This window comes from Haliaeetus albicilla, chromosome 22 (genome assembly GCF_947461875.1).
Source record: "Haliaeetus albicilla chromosome 22, bHalAlb1.1, whole genome shotgun sequence".
Lineage (NCBI taxonomy): Eukaryota > Metazoa > Chordata > Aves > Accipitriformes > Accipitridae > Haliaeetus > Haliaeetus albicilla.
Window position 1 is genome coordinate 9782643 of NC_091504.1, and position 16502 is coordinate 9799144.

At 47.2% G+C, this 16502-nt stretch overlaps 1 protein-coding gene across 2 annotated transcripts in view; it reads right to left on the minus strand.

Moving 5' to 3' along the window:
• The window catches only part of AXIN1 (axin 1), a 73271-nt gene that overhangs the window by 12036 nt on the left and 44733 nt on the right, over positions 1-16502 (minus strand). For both annotated transcript variants that reach the window (XM_069809808.1, XM_069809807.1), the window contains exons 4-5: positions 12236-12332; positions 4225-4362 (exon numbers count right to left, since the gene is read on the minus strand). In XM_069809808.1, the coding sequence (XP_069665909.1) occupies positions 4225-4362; positions 12236-12332 (235 nt within the window). The remainder of the gene's footprint in view (positions 1-4224; positions 4363-12235; positions 12333-16502) is intronic.

Consider the following 16502-nt stretch of genomic DNA (forward strand, 5'->3'; position numbering starts at 1 on the left):
CAGTGTCACACCTGGGGGTTCAAACCTGAACAGGGGACAATGCCAGGCTTTGAAAATGCCAAAGGCATGGATGCTGCAAGCCTGGGGGTGTGACATGATGCCCATGTCTGGAGGGGACACACCACTTTAACAAATTGCTTTGAAGAACATCAGAGGCACCTTTCATCTACAGCCACAACGCTGCAGCCTGCCAACTGCTGTCCCTGGGCACCTAGCTCAGGGAAAAGAAAAGATGAAGCATGTGCTGACTAAATCCCTACCACTGGGGTAAGCATTTATTAGCAGTTTATGAAAACCCAAAGATATGCTCAGCGCTTGGGTGGCTTTTAGGGCTGGTACCCACTTTCTGGAAAACTCTTAGGTTTAAACACTAACTAATGTGCAGGGCAAGATTTGATCCTGTTGCAGATCCCTGAGAAATGGCAGTGCATCCCTTCTGCTCAGAGCCCAGAGCTCCAGCTGTGCTGTCACACCAGAGCAGGGTGGCATGGGACTGACAACGCAGGGTGGTCCAGCCAAGCGGGTACTTGGGATCTGGGAAATCATTTGGCTGCTTGGAACTCCATTTGCCAATAACTGGGACCTGGTACTTTGCTTTGCTCTGAGACTGAGATCAGGGTGGCCTAAGGGATGGAGAGGGATGCATTGGCTTGCTCTCGGTTTGCCTTGGCTCAGCTCATCTGTGTCACTGAGCAGGAGATCTGGACCCTGAGCAGGTCCTCAGGCAGGAGCAAGTGCTGCTGGGGGTGGGTGGTGTGCAGGCAAGCCCTGGGGCAGCTGGCTCCCTACCCCCCAGCACTGGTCTCAGCCTTGCATCGGGTAGGAAAGCCCCAACAGTGAGAAAATAGCAGCTAATGAAGGAATTGGGGTGCCTATCCCAAGCTGTCCTCTCTCTTCGAGCAGGGCAGAGGCCAAAGGTTTGAGTCAAGGTTGCAGATTACCAATTCTGCTGAATCTTTTCACCGTGCTTAGTCTGCAGGGAAAAAAACAACATACAGCATGAAGTAGGGGCAGCCCAAGCTGGGATTGTAATGCAGGACTTTGGATACAGCAGAGTCTAGCCTTGGCTCCGCCGCATGCACTGGTGCATTGCAAGGTGCTCCTTGCCTGAGTTATCCGACCGCAGTCTATGCCTGGCAATGCAGCAGCAGCCTTCCAACCCACCCAAACCTGCCTGCGCCCAGCCGCACAAGCCTGCTGCCTAACCTGCAGCCCCTCTGCCCACCGAGCACCCTTGTCCTGCCCGTGGCTGGCACAGGCAGAAGAAAGGGAAGACAACAACACTGCCAGGGAGGCATAGGCAAGAAGCAATAACTGCAGCATTTTACACCAAAGAAACCCGCGGCTCTGGGAGCAGCCTCCTCCACAAGCTCAGGTTTCCTGGACACAGGGGTGGTGTGGGCTCCAGAGCCGTCTTTCTGCATCTCGATGCGGTGAGCTGGGCAAAGCTTGGTGGCATGCACAGCCTCTCGGCAGGCGGGCAAGCCCCGGGTGCCATAACCACTAGATGGTGCTTTGTTGACATAATATTGTCAGAAACCTCTTCCATCCACTCCCAAAGGCAGCGGCAGTTAGAGAGATGCAGACTTCAACTTTGCTGACTGTCTGCTGAGCTATTTTTGCTCTCCAGCAAGGTCAGGGGTGCCCTTCCCTTTGAATTAGGAGGCTGAGATCTGCACTGATGAGCTATGGGCAAGAGATACCTTGCTGCAGACCTCCTCCTCTGCCTTCTCCCAGTCCCACCCATCAGGTTGCTACTGGTTGGTAGGGCAAAATAGCTCATCTAACCACGAGTGCTTTTTCGATCATCATGCAAATGATTTCCCTCTTTAGTTAGGCAATGGTTTATATTCAAATAGTAAGAATGTCAGCACTGGCTTTGCTTCTCCTGGCTTATTTTCAGTTTGCTCAGTTCAGACAAAGAGTGATCTGTATGATACGATACCGATCTGTATGATACGATACTGCAGCTTCCATGCATGGACATGATGCTGAATTGGCTCAAAAAGTAATAAGGAAACGTGCATATTCTCTAGTCCTCTCCCACGTTGCTCAGAATAATTAATGAATTCAGAGTTTGGGTTTTTTTGAAAAACAGAAATCTTACAGTCTTTTCAGTAAAAGGCATTTGGCTTTAAATCAGATGTTTCTTCTCGATGTTACTGCATGATGTGACTTGAAAGAGAACCTGCAGGCAGCTCAGCATGGAGGAGAAAAATTCTTTTTTCTTAGCTTTTGCAAAATATTTCCAGCTTCTCTGCTAAGCAGATAACTGCCTAGTGTGACTAACACTCGTGGTTTTCCCTGTGCTGCTGTTCAGTGGACCATGAAGACCTGGTAAGAGGTTACCCTGTAGTCCTGGTGTTCAGGTCATAGAAGAACGCCCTGTGATCTATCAGGATTCAAGCTCTCCTCTTGCTGATACCAGCAGCTCCTGCACCTTAAGCGCTGACCTAAAAAAGCTGCAATTGCTTACTCTGAGTTTTTCCTGAATGGCTAATGCCAGATGCCAGCCAGTCAATGAAATACATTCTGGAGACAGCAATGAGGTTTAATATATAGCATTAGTGGGAGTCCTGGGCTTAAAAATAGATTAAGTCACACAAAAATGTGTTTAAACAGACTTAAATTTATTCTCTGGCACATAGGTATTTGCTGATTTTATGGTATTGCTACTGGCAGCTTCTTCAAGGAGGCAGAGGGTTGGGATAATATAGTCTGGTAAAGGTGGGGGCTGCAACAGAGCTATGGGAGGGGGAGGAGGAGGAGGAGGAGGAAGAAGAGTACTCTAGGACTGTGTTAGCAGAAAATGCTGCCAGTTACATTGGCTTTGTTTAGAAAGCAACAGGTACCAGACAGGAAAACAGAGCAATTCCAGAAGAACAGGAACTTAATCACACAATAGCACCTCACTGGCCTTTTCTGGCTGGATGCAGAGGTGCAGGGAGTTTGCTGGACAACACTTGGAGCTGGAGGGAACCTTACAGACCCTTCTGCCTTCCTCGCTTCTCTGCATTTGAAATGCAGATGTGATTTAAAGCGAATACTACAACCTACAGCTCTTTTCTGTTTGAAGAGCTACTAGATGAACATTTAAAAATACTCTAATGGGGCTGGAGGGTCTGCCCTGGAGCCCCAGAGGCTCAGCTTCTCCGAAAGCACAGAGCTAGCCAAGACAGGCACCAACACTTCTGCTTTAAGGGAGAGCTGTGGGTTACTAAGCACAGAGCCTTTGCCTCAGGGCCATGGCAGCTATTAACTGCAGAGACTCACAATTTCTACACACAGGGCTGTAGTTATACTGACATTGGTGATGTTCAGTAACACCGCGGTGTCCTCTGAAAATTCTCCTGTATCCCCAGCACAAGACATACAGGTACCCGTGACATGCAGTTTCTCAGAAGAAAAGATATGGCGTGAATACTGCTGAACAGGGTGTCTCACACAGGTAATACGACATGACCAATATCTCATTCTCTCCCTTTTTGGAGCTTGCTGTGGAGCTAAAGACCTTGCACGCTTCCCTTGGTTCATCTACCAAGTCCTCAAGCTCTGAAGGGCCCCACCGCTACCAGGGCTCACAGCAGTCAGTGCCATGGGCTGGGTTTCACCAGCCACCCACGCGGAGTCTGCGTTTCTCTACCCAGGAGAGGGTTTTTGGATGCTACACCTCATCAGTTCCAAATTTTCTAGGGACGTGCTAGGCACTGATGGGCAGAACTGTTTTTGTTGTGGTAGAAATGGCCCGATAGCAGACACAAACACCTCCAAGCATAACGTCACCTGCCATCTGGTTACCATTTTTGGGGAAATAGGGATCACACAAAACCCCACAGGGGAAGGCAAACCCCTGTTACATAGTCCTCATCCTGGCATGGAAGGGATTGCTCACAAGTCAGGAGAGTGAGGGTGCCAAAGAAGAAGATGGAGAGCATCCACAGCCCCTAAGTGGTGGCAGAAGTGGGCATTGCTGTGCCATAGCTGGTATCTTACAGCAGGGAGGGAATGCTGGAGCTCAGTGAGCCCTGCATGGACCGGGGAACAGCACTGTGGAAGCTCCTGGGGCAACGGCAGCCTCCAGGAGCCCTGTGCAAGTGATGACCATGGCTGTTGGAGCAGGAAAGTGGTCACCCCAGTTGTTTCCACAGCAGCTGAAAGCTCCCTGGGGTATACAGTATGCAGACAGACTCCCAGGCTGGTAGAGGAGGCAAGGAGGTTACTAACCGCTCGAACGCGTTTAAGGCGCTCCTCTAATTTCTCCTCCGCTTCACGTTCCTTTTGTACTTCCTCCAAACGATTGATCAGTTCTGCAGCAAACTTCTCTGGTTCAACGTGGATATCCTTTGGCATTCGGTACGTACGCTGGAGGAAAAACACACCAGGGGTTAGCAAAAGATGCATGAAAAATCACACGTTTATTTTGGAGGCTTTGATAATTGGAAATGCCAGTCCTTCTGGTGGGGAGTTGAGAGAGGACAGGCTGGCAGATGCAGAGGTGCAGCCTAGGACCAGTGGGCTAGAAGCTGAGCCACCACCACGAGCTCCCTGTCTGGCACCAGCTCTGCACACAACCCCACATAAGGGAAAGTTTTCTGGAGCCACAATTCAACAAGCTCTTTCAGCACGAAACTCCGCTTTGGGATGGATGTGCTTGCTTTCCTACCAATGTACACACAGTCAGGAGGAATATCCTGGTCTCAAAGGGTGGGAAATGGACATACAGACAAACCTCTCAAAAATCGTGCTTACAGTAGCAATCTTTTCACCTTGATAGAAAGGAGGACTCTTACGCACAAATATTCAGCTTATCCCGGGTGGATCAGCATATGCCGGTCAATCTCTGCAAATCTAGCCCACTGCCACAGAAAGGAGTGGAAATCCTGTCACTTCCAAGACATCTTACTTCCCTCCATCTTGTTACAACCCAGCACAGCCACAAAAGGCCACAGTTCCCACAAAGCATCCTCTCTTACTAGAGGATCCTGAAGGATTGCATCTTGGCTCTTCAGAGCTGTGCAACTATCCCCAGCCTGCTTTATCAATACAGCAACCTTACAAGTGCAGAGATACCACTTTTCTGTTTGCCCTGGGTGAACAAATGAGTATTTATGGGAGTTCAAGGGCATTCTTGGTTCCTTATGCTGAGTTACCTTGTCCCTAAATTCCTGAGCTCTGGGATAAGAAGTTTGTGTAGTGAAGTATGAAGCTGACAGCCGCTGGTATTTTTCCTCTTATTTTTATCCCTTCTGCATTATTTTGTTAAATAGTAGAAAAAATAAAATGACACAGCGGAGATAAAAATTTAATTTGGAGGAAAAATATATGGAAAATTCAACAGTATAAAAACCTGCATTCAAGTATTTCAATACCAGCATGAGAGAAATATACACTCTATAGGACCAGAGATAAAATTAAATGTGAAGACGTGAGATAATTCATAGCAAAAGAACAAATGCAGCACCAGAAGCAGACATCAAGCTTGAATTCTTTAAGGGAGGATGAGAGACCACCTGAATTTATCCCAGATCAGCCGAAAGATCAATGTGGAAGACTAAAATAATGTTTTGCCTCAAAACCTGACAAAAGTATGCAAATCATATTGGTTTTTTTCTCTGCCACCTGCCGAGTGGAAGGCAGGGGAAGAAAAATAAAGGCAGTAAGTATCCGACTGATGGCACTGAGAAGCTGAAGACATCTTTTATGACACCCAAGTTGGGTTGCAGAGGTCTCAGTTAAAGCATCGTGTGTTTTGTTCGCCGAGAGCAAGGCCCAGCGAACCCTGTCAGCAAACCTCAATTCCAGTGCTCACTGCCATCGCCTTCTCTTCTGCGCAGGATGGTGCTGGGATGCAGTGTCCCTGGGGACATCTGCGGACACAATGCGGCTTTGCAGGCAAAAGGACTGCCTGCTCTAGCATTCGCTTTCTGTGACAAGCAGAGGGACCAACAGCTTCACCTGAAGCTGTCCCAGGCAGGACTGACCCATCTGAGCTGCGAACAGCCTCAATCAATCATCCCCTTCATCCAGGGATGCAGCAGCTGGAGAGGGCATAACACGTGTGAGCTACCAGGTGGCTCCCACCTTGGGATGACAAAGTCTTTGCTTCTACCAGGACCTCCAGCCCTGCAAATCAATGGCCTGTATTAAAAATAAACACTGCAGAAAAAGATTTTCATCGACAAAAATTACATTTAGTCTTGAAATATTCACAAAAGAGCCAAAGTGGCATACTTCGTCCCAGCGCCTGGACCTTGTATTGTCCAGAAATGGGCCCCAGACATGCTGTCATGGGGGAAGATGTGGCAGAGCTAGTCCCTGCTCTGTTACTCCCTGGGGAGCTTCTAGGATCCAAGTGATGTTTCCACATTCCCCCCGCATAGCCTGGGGGAGCACTTCTGGCTAAGGGAGTCTGCTTTCATCGGAAACCCCAAACCCATGACCACCACCATCCATCCCGTGAGGCAGCGCCAGTGATTCCTGAGGAGGGAAATCTCTCTCTCACCTGACAAGTCACAACCCGTCGGGTGATGTGTTCACTCCCTTCTGCCACCTCAGACATGCCAACTCTCCCTGCGGTTGTTTATATGATGGCAGCACCAAGCCCTTCTCCGTTAGAAACTTAATGACCCTAATGAGAGGCAGCTCAGCACTCAGCAGTTACAGTCTCGGGTCTCCCCATTGCAGCTACCGCCATCGGCTGCCATAGAAAAGCAGAACCAGGAAAGAACCTACCTTTATTTTCATAGCCTTTGATGCAATGCATCATCCCAAACCAAAGTCTCTCCTGAGCCCCCAGCAGCAGTGGGTGCAAAGGCTGAAGTTTGCTAACCTGCATGTTCGAGTCCTGTTACAATAAGGTGGCTCCCTCCAGGCCTGGCAATGCTTAAGGACCACAGCTCCATCTCTGGTGAGGATCTAAAGACATTCAGGGTCACTGCTGTAACCAGGGAACTTGAGATAAGACAATATTGGTCTTTTACAACTAATACTTCAGCATGTTTATCCACAGTCTCTCAAAGTCTGGAGGTGACTGAAGCTTGACTACAGAAATGAAAATAATCGAACTCAAGAATCTTTAAGATGAACTCATTTTCCTCTCTCTCTGATAAACCACTGCATCTGCAAAACCCCTGACCCATCCTTGGAGCTCTCCACTCAGCACAACAGCCTGCAGAAGTTCTCAGCAGCCCATTCAAGGGTGGAAGATGCAGTCCCCTCTGTGAAGCCATCTCTGCAAGGGTCTCCGGGATCATCCAAGTTCAATGCAACTAAAATAAACCTCACTTCACCCCACGGATACCAGTTGTATGCGCCCTGCGTTGTCCTGGTGGGTACCTGTAATGGTGACTCATGGAAAGTTGGCAAGCAGGATGATGCTCTGAACATTGTCTGACTTTATTCCTATCCCAAAGGATGAGCTACAGAGACTTCCCCAAAACTAACAATATTGCAGAATAATGAATGCAAATTCCCTGTGCTGAAGCAATACTGATAACTGCTGAGGGCTCTCTCTATCTCCCTGGACAGCAAACATGGACTGCATTGACCTGGTTCAAAAGGCTTAAGACAAAAAAGTGTTTGAAACTTTTACCAAATGACGGGCCTGACTTCGGAAGGGAGACATGCTCCATCAAAAACTAGCTAGGCTGAGCCTGTGCCTGGAGGAGGATCCTTCAGGGCTTTGGGATTTTGAACCTGCCCCCCGGCTTCCCGTGGGCATACAGAGCCCTGCCAAGGGAGTTGTAAATAAGCTGTTTATTGTTCTGAAATTAGAAGGGCTCCCAATGCTTTTGTTCCAAGTAAAGGGTGCAGCACTCTCTGAGAGCTGACTGGTTTGGGAGGATCCAGCCCTCCAGTATGGATAAGAATGAGATCTCTGGACATTTTCTGGGTCAACAATTCAGAAAGGAAGCGCTTCATTTTAAAGAACTGTTTTACCTACAGCTGTTTTATTTATTGCTTTATTTAATTATCTATCTACTTCTATTTAATGCCACTAGTTCAGATGGGTCTGTCCAGAACCAAACCATGCTGAGTTGGGGAGGTTGCAGAGGTCAACAGATGGGAGGCTGAATGCCAGATGGATTGGCAAGAAAAGAAATTGCTTGAGCTGGTCTGGATGGAGTAATCTTTCCTAGTGACAGCTGTGAGGAAGGATTTCTTGGGGTACCTATCACCAGGACATTGTCCTTGACATGTGAAGTATCTGAAGCTCTGGGAAGCTCTGGGAAGAAGCAGCCTGCTAAGAACATGCAAGATGCACAAGCTCGCCAGTAGTTCCACTTAGCACCTGCTTCTTCCACTTAGCATGTCTTCTTCTTTTCTTGGAGCTGATGGAGTGGGAGTTGCAAGGATTTTGCTCCATGAGGCAGATGCAGGTCTTGTGTTTTGAAGGATTTCACCTTCCCTGAGGTTTGAGGATGAAGTTGCACATCAGAACACACCAGCATTCTAAATGTGTGGTTTTACTATGATCTGTACGTGAAAAGGCTGAAAGGGAAGAATCTCACTGCAGCTTGCAGGTTCCCCTTGGGAAGAATAAATCTCAACTGCTCTGAGATGAAACAGGAAGTTTTCCAATGTTATCATTGGGCAGAGGTCTCCAACCAGCCCCAGGAATCCATGGGTTGGGCTGAACCATTTCTGACAGATCCGACTGGACCAAAGAATTCTTTGCTGGTAAATCTCCCTCTTCTACAGGAGGTTTGATGCCTCCATGATGCCTGAATGGCTGATGTTAGATCACCAGTCAGTCTTGGAAATGAAAGGAAGACGGCAGACTAGAGAAGCCAAGAGAAAAGAACTTCTGAATCTCCACATTTCCCAGATTAATGCATTCTTCTGACATACATTTTTAAACGATAAATAGTGTTTCCATACCAGAAACACTTGTGGCAGAGCTCATGGATAGCTGGATTTCAGCATCCACTTTAGCAGCATTGAGGGATTAGGAAAGAGTCTTACTGCTGTAAAGCGCTTGAGGAAAATGGCATAAAACAGCTGATGGGAATTCTGAACATGTTCCCAACTCACAGGAGCAGAAAGCTCATTTAGCTGTAGGTATCCAGGCAGCACAAGACTAGGGCTCCTCCTGTACACTCCTCACTTGTACAGGATAGCAGAGTGGTCACTCAAAATCTTCTGTTCCGCTCCAGAACACTACAGAAGCCACTGTGCAGCTTGATTGTGGGGCAGGACAGGAAAGCTCCCACCCAATGATCGGGCTACAGCAAGAACATCACAAAATGGCTTCTTTATGCAGTTAAACAAACAAACAAACAAAGGAATCTCAAATCTTAATGCTTGAGGTTGGATTTTTCTCAATTTGCTGGGAAAAGGGAACATCTCCTATCTTCTCCTGGGAACAGATGAATGCCAGAGGTGGGGTAAATACAGTGCAATAGCACAGGTACGGCCCTGCATTCACTGGGCTTTCACCCTTCCTTTGGGAACTTGCTTGCTCCTTCCTGCCTTGGTGCTTCAAGACTCTGCTCGAAACCAAGAGAGAGATGGAAAACCACATGAAAAGCAACACTCATTCGCCATGTAATGGGTTCCTGCCAGAGGCACAAAACAAAGGTCTCGTTGCTTGCTAGAGACCTTCACCCACTGCATTCCTTGGCAGAGTGCCATTTCACAAAACACAACTTTTCCAAACTTAAGAGCATTGTAAGTTTCTAAGTGTTGAAGATGCAGAACACAGCCATCCACACACCAAGATCTCCTGCTGCATAGCAGGGCATCCTACATAACCAGCACATGCCTTCATTATTTGCAGGCAGCATGGCTGCTGGAACTAGTGGGGAGACTCCTATGGACTTCTAATCACTACAGTTCATAGTTTCTGGACCTAAGTAAAAGTGCTGCTATTAAAAGCAATGTAAGTTCTTTCAGAATTTTGCATAATAGCCCCATAACTCATTTGTAAGGGAACGGTAAGGTCTCTAAAGGACTTCTGAAATGACTTTTCGGAAGTAGGAGGTTTTCTACTATCACTAGGAAAACATACCATGCATTCTGCAAGCACTATCAGTAAGGACTCTGGCTACACTGGTTAGATATGAGTTCATAAAGACCTTCACTCAAAGGTTGCCATTTAGTCATTGCTACACATTGAAAAGCATGCTAACGACCAGGTCCAGGCAGCTGATGGAGACTGCTTTAGCCTCAGGCTGCGAGATAGCCTTAACCACCAGCTTTGGAAAGCAACACTTGAAGAAACATTTGCATGGCTTCTTGCTAATTGGGGACGTTTAATTCAATAAGCGTGCAGTTAGAGGTGATTTTAAAAGACTAACTTTATAACATTTCACACTGGTGTTGTCAAAACATATTGTCTAATTACCTTCTCCTTTCTTGGCTGATTGATAAGTGAGGGCAGAGCAGTGCCTCTCTGAAGTCGATGCCAATTCTGTGTCAGTAATTGGCTGGCAGGAGGTGCCAGAGTGTCTGAACTAAACTTTTATTCCCTGGAGAAAGACTAGAACTAACTCGACTTCTCAGTCCCCTGCTCATATAAATATGCGTCAAGATGCCTTTTTCCCTGGGACTTAAATTACAGTGCAGAACCTAATGGGAACAGCGGATGTTTCACAGAAAAATCCTTGTGAAGCGTCTGTGTGTAGTTTAAGAGGAATATGTAATTCTAAAAGACTGTGTAGATAAGTAGGATAATATAAAAATTTATAAGCAGCAGGTGGCCAATTTAAACCTTGTTCCCGCCCCCTGCCCCCCCCCCCCCCCCCTTTTTAACTGGGTTCCAAAAAGGTCGATAAAATTTAATGCTAAGTAAAACTAATTAGCCTGCAAGGAACTGCTGCTGGAATGACACTTATTCAGTTCAACAAAAGAAATGTTTGGCAGATGGAAGTTCGTTAAAGCAGAGCTCACTATACATATTTAATGCTCCATACTCTGAGTTTATAACCTGCAGTTCATTGAGGCCTTGCCAGTGCACACGATCAACAGAAAGCCACTATTATTTTTATCCAAAAGGTAAAGCCACTGACAAGCTTTGAAGTCAGAGAATATTCACTCAGTAGTTCCCACTGTTGGGGAACAGCAACAACAACAACAAAAAATAAAGGCCAAGCTTTCAAACTTCAACTCTAACAAAGCCATGCTTACAGTAAAATCGGCATCAAGTGAAATAAAAAGGCACCCAGCCAGCCTTTTCAACAGCGACCACACTGTGAAAGCAACTGTGTGAAAAGAGAGGTGACTGAGCAAGGATGGCTAGTGAGCGTCCGCAGCCAGGGCTTTTATTGTCAGCCCAGTGATCAAAGCACAGGAGACCCTCTTAAATCTAAGGAAAATAATCTAATTTAAAAGGCAAAACAAAGAGTGGTGGGGTTGGGTTTTTTTTGTTTTTTGTTTTTTTTTTAAATCAGATTAAAACAAGGGTGTATTTCTGCTGGTATTGTGCTGCTTTGAGCAGGCAGGATGAGAACAGCTGCGTCAAGTTTGAAGGCACTTCTGGAAAAAGCAGATGGAGGCTTTTTTTCTCCCCGTTTGATTTGTGCTGGAGTCCAGCTGTCCAAAGGGGAAAGAAGTACCTTTATTCCCTGCTAGATATTAAATGTCACCTGTAACTTCTCACAAGAGGAAAATAATAATAAGCAGAGCTGCAGATGGTGCTGCAGATCCCTAGCAGTTATGCTCATCTTCCAAAAGCTCTTTGCTTACCTGGAGCAACCAGGGAGACAGTATCAGACAAATGAAATACTTATGCCTGCACCGTCTTTGCTCTCCTGCCTCGTATCCCCAGGCAGGCTTTGCCGAGTCCTTGAGAACAGGTTACAGCTCCCTTTGGCTGCCCAGTGCAGAAATACCGCTCGGGACAGTTGCATTTCTCCCCAGCTGACCTTGGCTGAGAGCTACATCAGCCTTCCTATCCAATGGCCTCCTACACCTTCCACAAACACCTCCAGCTCACCTGAGGGCACGTAACCTGCTTGCAGGTAGATGCTAGCCAGAGCTTCCATTCTCATCTAGGAGAAACAACCGGCTACTGACTGAACGGTTTAGAAAAAAAATGTGTTTTGGGCAGCCCTGGATGATGAGTTTGGCAGAAGGCTACCAAGCCCTTTCTTAGCACATGGATTTCTGTCTTAAAACATCCCCAAATGAATACAGCGCTAAGGGGGGTTAAACTCGAGCAAGCAGAGCAACTGTACGCTAGAGATCTCACATATTTTGCATATTTACCTCTGGGGAAGGAGATAGTGCTACTTACAGGAATGTGAGGTAGTGGCACACGTCCATTTGCTTTGGCACTTTCTTGCATCTCTCTGCGATGCTGCTTGCGGAGTCTGTATGGTGGGATCCCATCTCTGCCGGAATAAAACAACAACATGCCCTGCTTTAGTGCCTTTCTCTGATACACGACGTTAGTTTAAGCCTTACCACTGCAGAGCGGCAGGTAGGAAACCCCTTTACTTTTGAGAAAGGCTTTGCATGCCCATGGCATGCACAGAACCCGTGTGGGGAATGATGCTCGCCCAGGTCTCCACACCAGCAAATGCTCTAATGCCAGAGGGACTTACATGGCATCTACCAGGAGCAGAGCGAGGCAGGGCTCCTGCGACTGCTGCCCTAGGCAGAGGGCAGGGAGAAGGACTTGGACCACATCCTGGTACCTTTTATAGTTGGTTGCTTTCTATAAAAGAGCCTGTAATGTACACAGTAAACCACAGGGCAGGCTAGGAGGGGGAGGAGTGGGAGCTCAGTGAGCATCTACACCAAGGGGAACTCAGTCAGGGAACAAGGTATATATTTTTAAGAGAGCGTGACAACTTCTCAAATGGCTTATCAAAGCAAAGGGTAGGCTCTGCTGCTCTTAAGACGGTCTCTAGCTCAGTCAGGAGTCATGGGCTTGATACTGGAGTTACCTAGCCCTCTCGCCAGAGGAGGCCGGACAAGATTAGGGAGGGAAGCCATGGGCAGCAACACCCAAGTGAACCAGCTCTGCTCAGGTTTGCGCCCTTCCTAAAAAAGCTGTTGACTGAGGTCTCCACAGAGGGAGGAGACAGCGGTGGCAACGATCCTTGATCCTGACAGACTGGGAGCGGGTCTGTGGCTCTGCTGCGAGCTGGGGGACGGGGCAGACCTGCTCTGCCAAGCCGCATGCAGCCCTTCTGCAAAGATGGAGGCCTGGGTGCACGTGGGTCCCAGCGACAGGGTGCCAGGGGGGGCAGAAGCACCAGGCTTTGCTAACCACCCCTAATGGCAAAGCACCACGGGCTGAGTATGACTTCAGGAGAAGAAAGGAAACGCATTTTTGTTCTCACCATTGCGACCACCCTGCTTACACCCAGGGACGAGGAGAATGCGAGTGAAGCGGAGCCCAGTTACAAGATCAGGACATGGGCCCATCTCCTGGTGACACTGGGTTATTTTGAGAAAAATCAATGAATGCAAAAACAAATGCCAGCCTGGAGCTTGGCAATTTGGAGCTTCCCTTTTTTATTTTACACATTTCCCTGATTCAGTAAAAGTAACTGCTTGGGAAGGCTGTGCAATGCCACAGAAACGGGTGGAAATGAATGGAGGGATTTGGTTTGTCCGAAGTACCAAATAACTTCCATGCACACGCACTGCCTCCTTTCAACCCCACACCACTCTGAGCAGTGCAAACGAGCCAGTCCCAACACATCTCACAACAACGAGATGTTTGCACAAGCAAAATGTACTTAGCACCTACTCCCCTCCCCAATTGCCAAGCACAGCTGCTTCTCGAGAACATAAACCAAACAGTTTAACCAGCAGATTTTTAAAGTCGAGATGCCGTTTGGCAAGGGAAACACAATTTACTGCCGTGCTTTGCCTGCAAACCTCCCGAGTTACAAGCACCAGCCTGTGCAAGGATGGTCACCATCAGCTCTCCCATTTCCATCATGCCTGCTGCCCCGCTGGCTCCCTGGAAATCTGGGTGCAGGCAGAATCGCCACCAAATTACATCAGAAGAATGCAATTTCATGCAGTAACCCAGGCATTCAAAATTAAACACCATTAAAATAAAATAAAACCCATGATTAATGACAAGTGCTTTTTAGTAGGAAGACAAATGAGAGAACAGAAAATTAGCCAGGCTAATTACAGCTCTGGCTAGTGGCTGCAGGTAATGCGGGAGGAGGAAGAGCACGTCTGGGAGCATCACCTCTGCTGCGCCCGGCAGTGACACGTTATGGGAGCAGAGCAATTTCCCCAAGCGTTGCTATACCGACAGGCGATTACGATAGCTTTCATTAGGTGGCTTCATTTTCTTTAATGACGAACCTCCATTTGAAAAATAACTTAAGAGTCACAACGGTTAAGGAGTTTCATTGCATCACGATGTGATTTTTTTGAGACTGGATGGCAACAAAACAACTGGCAATTTTTACAGGGAAAAAAAAAATTCTGGGGGATTATATTAGCCATCGCTGGTTGGCATCAATAGACAACATTTCAGCTTAACCGCTGCACAAAACCCAGGCGCCAGAACACAACTCGCACGCTAAAGCCGCACGGCCGTTCACGGGAAAAGCGGTATTATATTAGAAGGTGCAATTTTTCTTTCTTTCTCTCTCTTTTTTTTAATTCTCCCCAGCAGCAGTCCCAGCGGAAAGAGCGACTTTTGTTCCCAGCACAGTAGCGAAAGGCTGATAATGGCCTCTAATCTATCCGGCTTCAAACACATGTTCAGCCCCGCTGTGCTGCCTTTGATGTCATTTTAACTAGATTCCCCAATGCCACCTCTGAACTTGGAACATTCCTTCGTTCAATGTACTGTGCCAACTCAACCAGAGGAAGCAAATTCAAAGATAAGCACTTTAATTTTATCCCAACAAAACCTCATTCAATAGATGGGGGGAAAGCAAGGAAAACCAATACCGTACTTTTGTTTTCCTTTTGTCAGGTAGCTTGCTTTGAGATATTTTCAATAGATAGAGAAATAATATATATATATATATATATATAAAAAAATCAAAACTTTTTTAGAGCACATCTACTTTTCAAATAAAACTTTCCCAAACTGTTTTCCCCTGTTTCATCACGTGATTTTCTTTAGCACCAGAAAGCTTTGTGCTGAAATGCAAGGGGGTTGGGGGGCTAGAGTATTTCTATTGTTTATTTAATGATAATGCAATTGGTTTGCTATTGGGGAAACACGGCGGCTTCCTCTCCTCTCTGAATCAACCTGCAAGAGCCTTTGGTGAGCGGGGAGGTTTTGCTGTGGCTCTGCAGCTGGACTCTTCTAACAAGGGCTGTCTTTGCTTCTCCATAGACAACCTCCAAATCCAACCATTAACCCTAACAAGTTGGAAATCACCATTTGGGATCTTTTAAATTAAAAAGCTGTTAAACTTGTTTAAATATAGCAGAACTCAAGGTCATTCTGGATCACTGGCCATAGGGAAGACAGGAAACAAATCCACAGCAAAACTGATATTTTCTAGCAATTACTCTTATCAAAGCACCACTGTCACCAAAAGACCTTTCTCACATTAAGAAGCACGATGGGAAAATCGCCAGGCATTTTGGCCAAAGGCCAGTCACCCGAGGAATAATATTTAAGCCTCACGTTTTTTTGAAGGAGTAACCACTGTCCTAAACCCCTTTACTCCAGGGAATGGCCATCCTTACTGTGGAGCAGGTTTGACTGTAACTGGGGAAGAATGAGCATCCCTCCGGGCAAGCCCACCCTGCACTGAGGGCTTCCCAAGCGCCTGGGGTAAGGCGAAGCTGTCTCCCAACCAAGATAAACCAGACACTTGATAAGATCCAGAGGAAGGAGTATTGTTGTTTAGTTGGACCAACAACACTGTGCTAAAGAGGAGACATTATTCTTGTTTATCCATGTAAGCTCTTGCAGAAATAAAGAAAAGAAAGATATGGACCTAAGGCGTTTCTGCATCTGAATTAGAACATTACATGGCAATTTAATGCATTTCAGCTTCTGCCTGTTGCCTTCCTACCCAGATTTGCCTTAATTTCCCCTGAGCATCTCTGTTGTGACAACCCCTCCCACCCAGAGGCTGTCTCCTCCACTTCGGAAAGATGCTATCCATATGCGGGGGTTATTCAAGACAGCAAGAGCAGTTCAGGACTGCACTGTCAATGCTGCTGCAAGCCTGGAGCAGGCTCCGAGCAGCCCAGGGCCGGAGGCAGAGCCCCAAAGCCCCGACCTACCACTGACCCACCGCTGAACACCAGCGGCGAGCGACTCAGCCCCACCTGTGGCCATGGCAAGCTTGCTGGGCCAGCGCTCGCCGGAGCCTTTCAGCGTGTCCTCTCCAGACCTTGCCTCCACACAAACCAGCTAAAACAACACAGCTGCCATGCCGATTATAAAAACAGGTTTCAGCAGAGAGGACTGGAGCTGTTTTGCCTACAAGGGCAGAGGAATTCCTATGACACAGGAAGACTGAAAAATAATCAGCGGAGTGCAGGCATTTAAGAGCAATGTTTTTTAAGCCACTCAAAAGGCAAACTCCTCGAACAACAGGGACTGATAACAT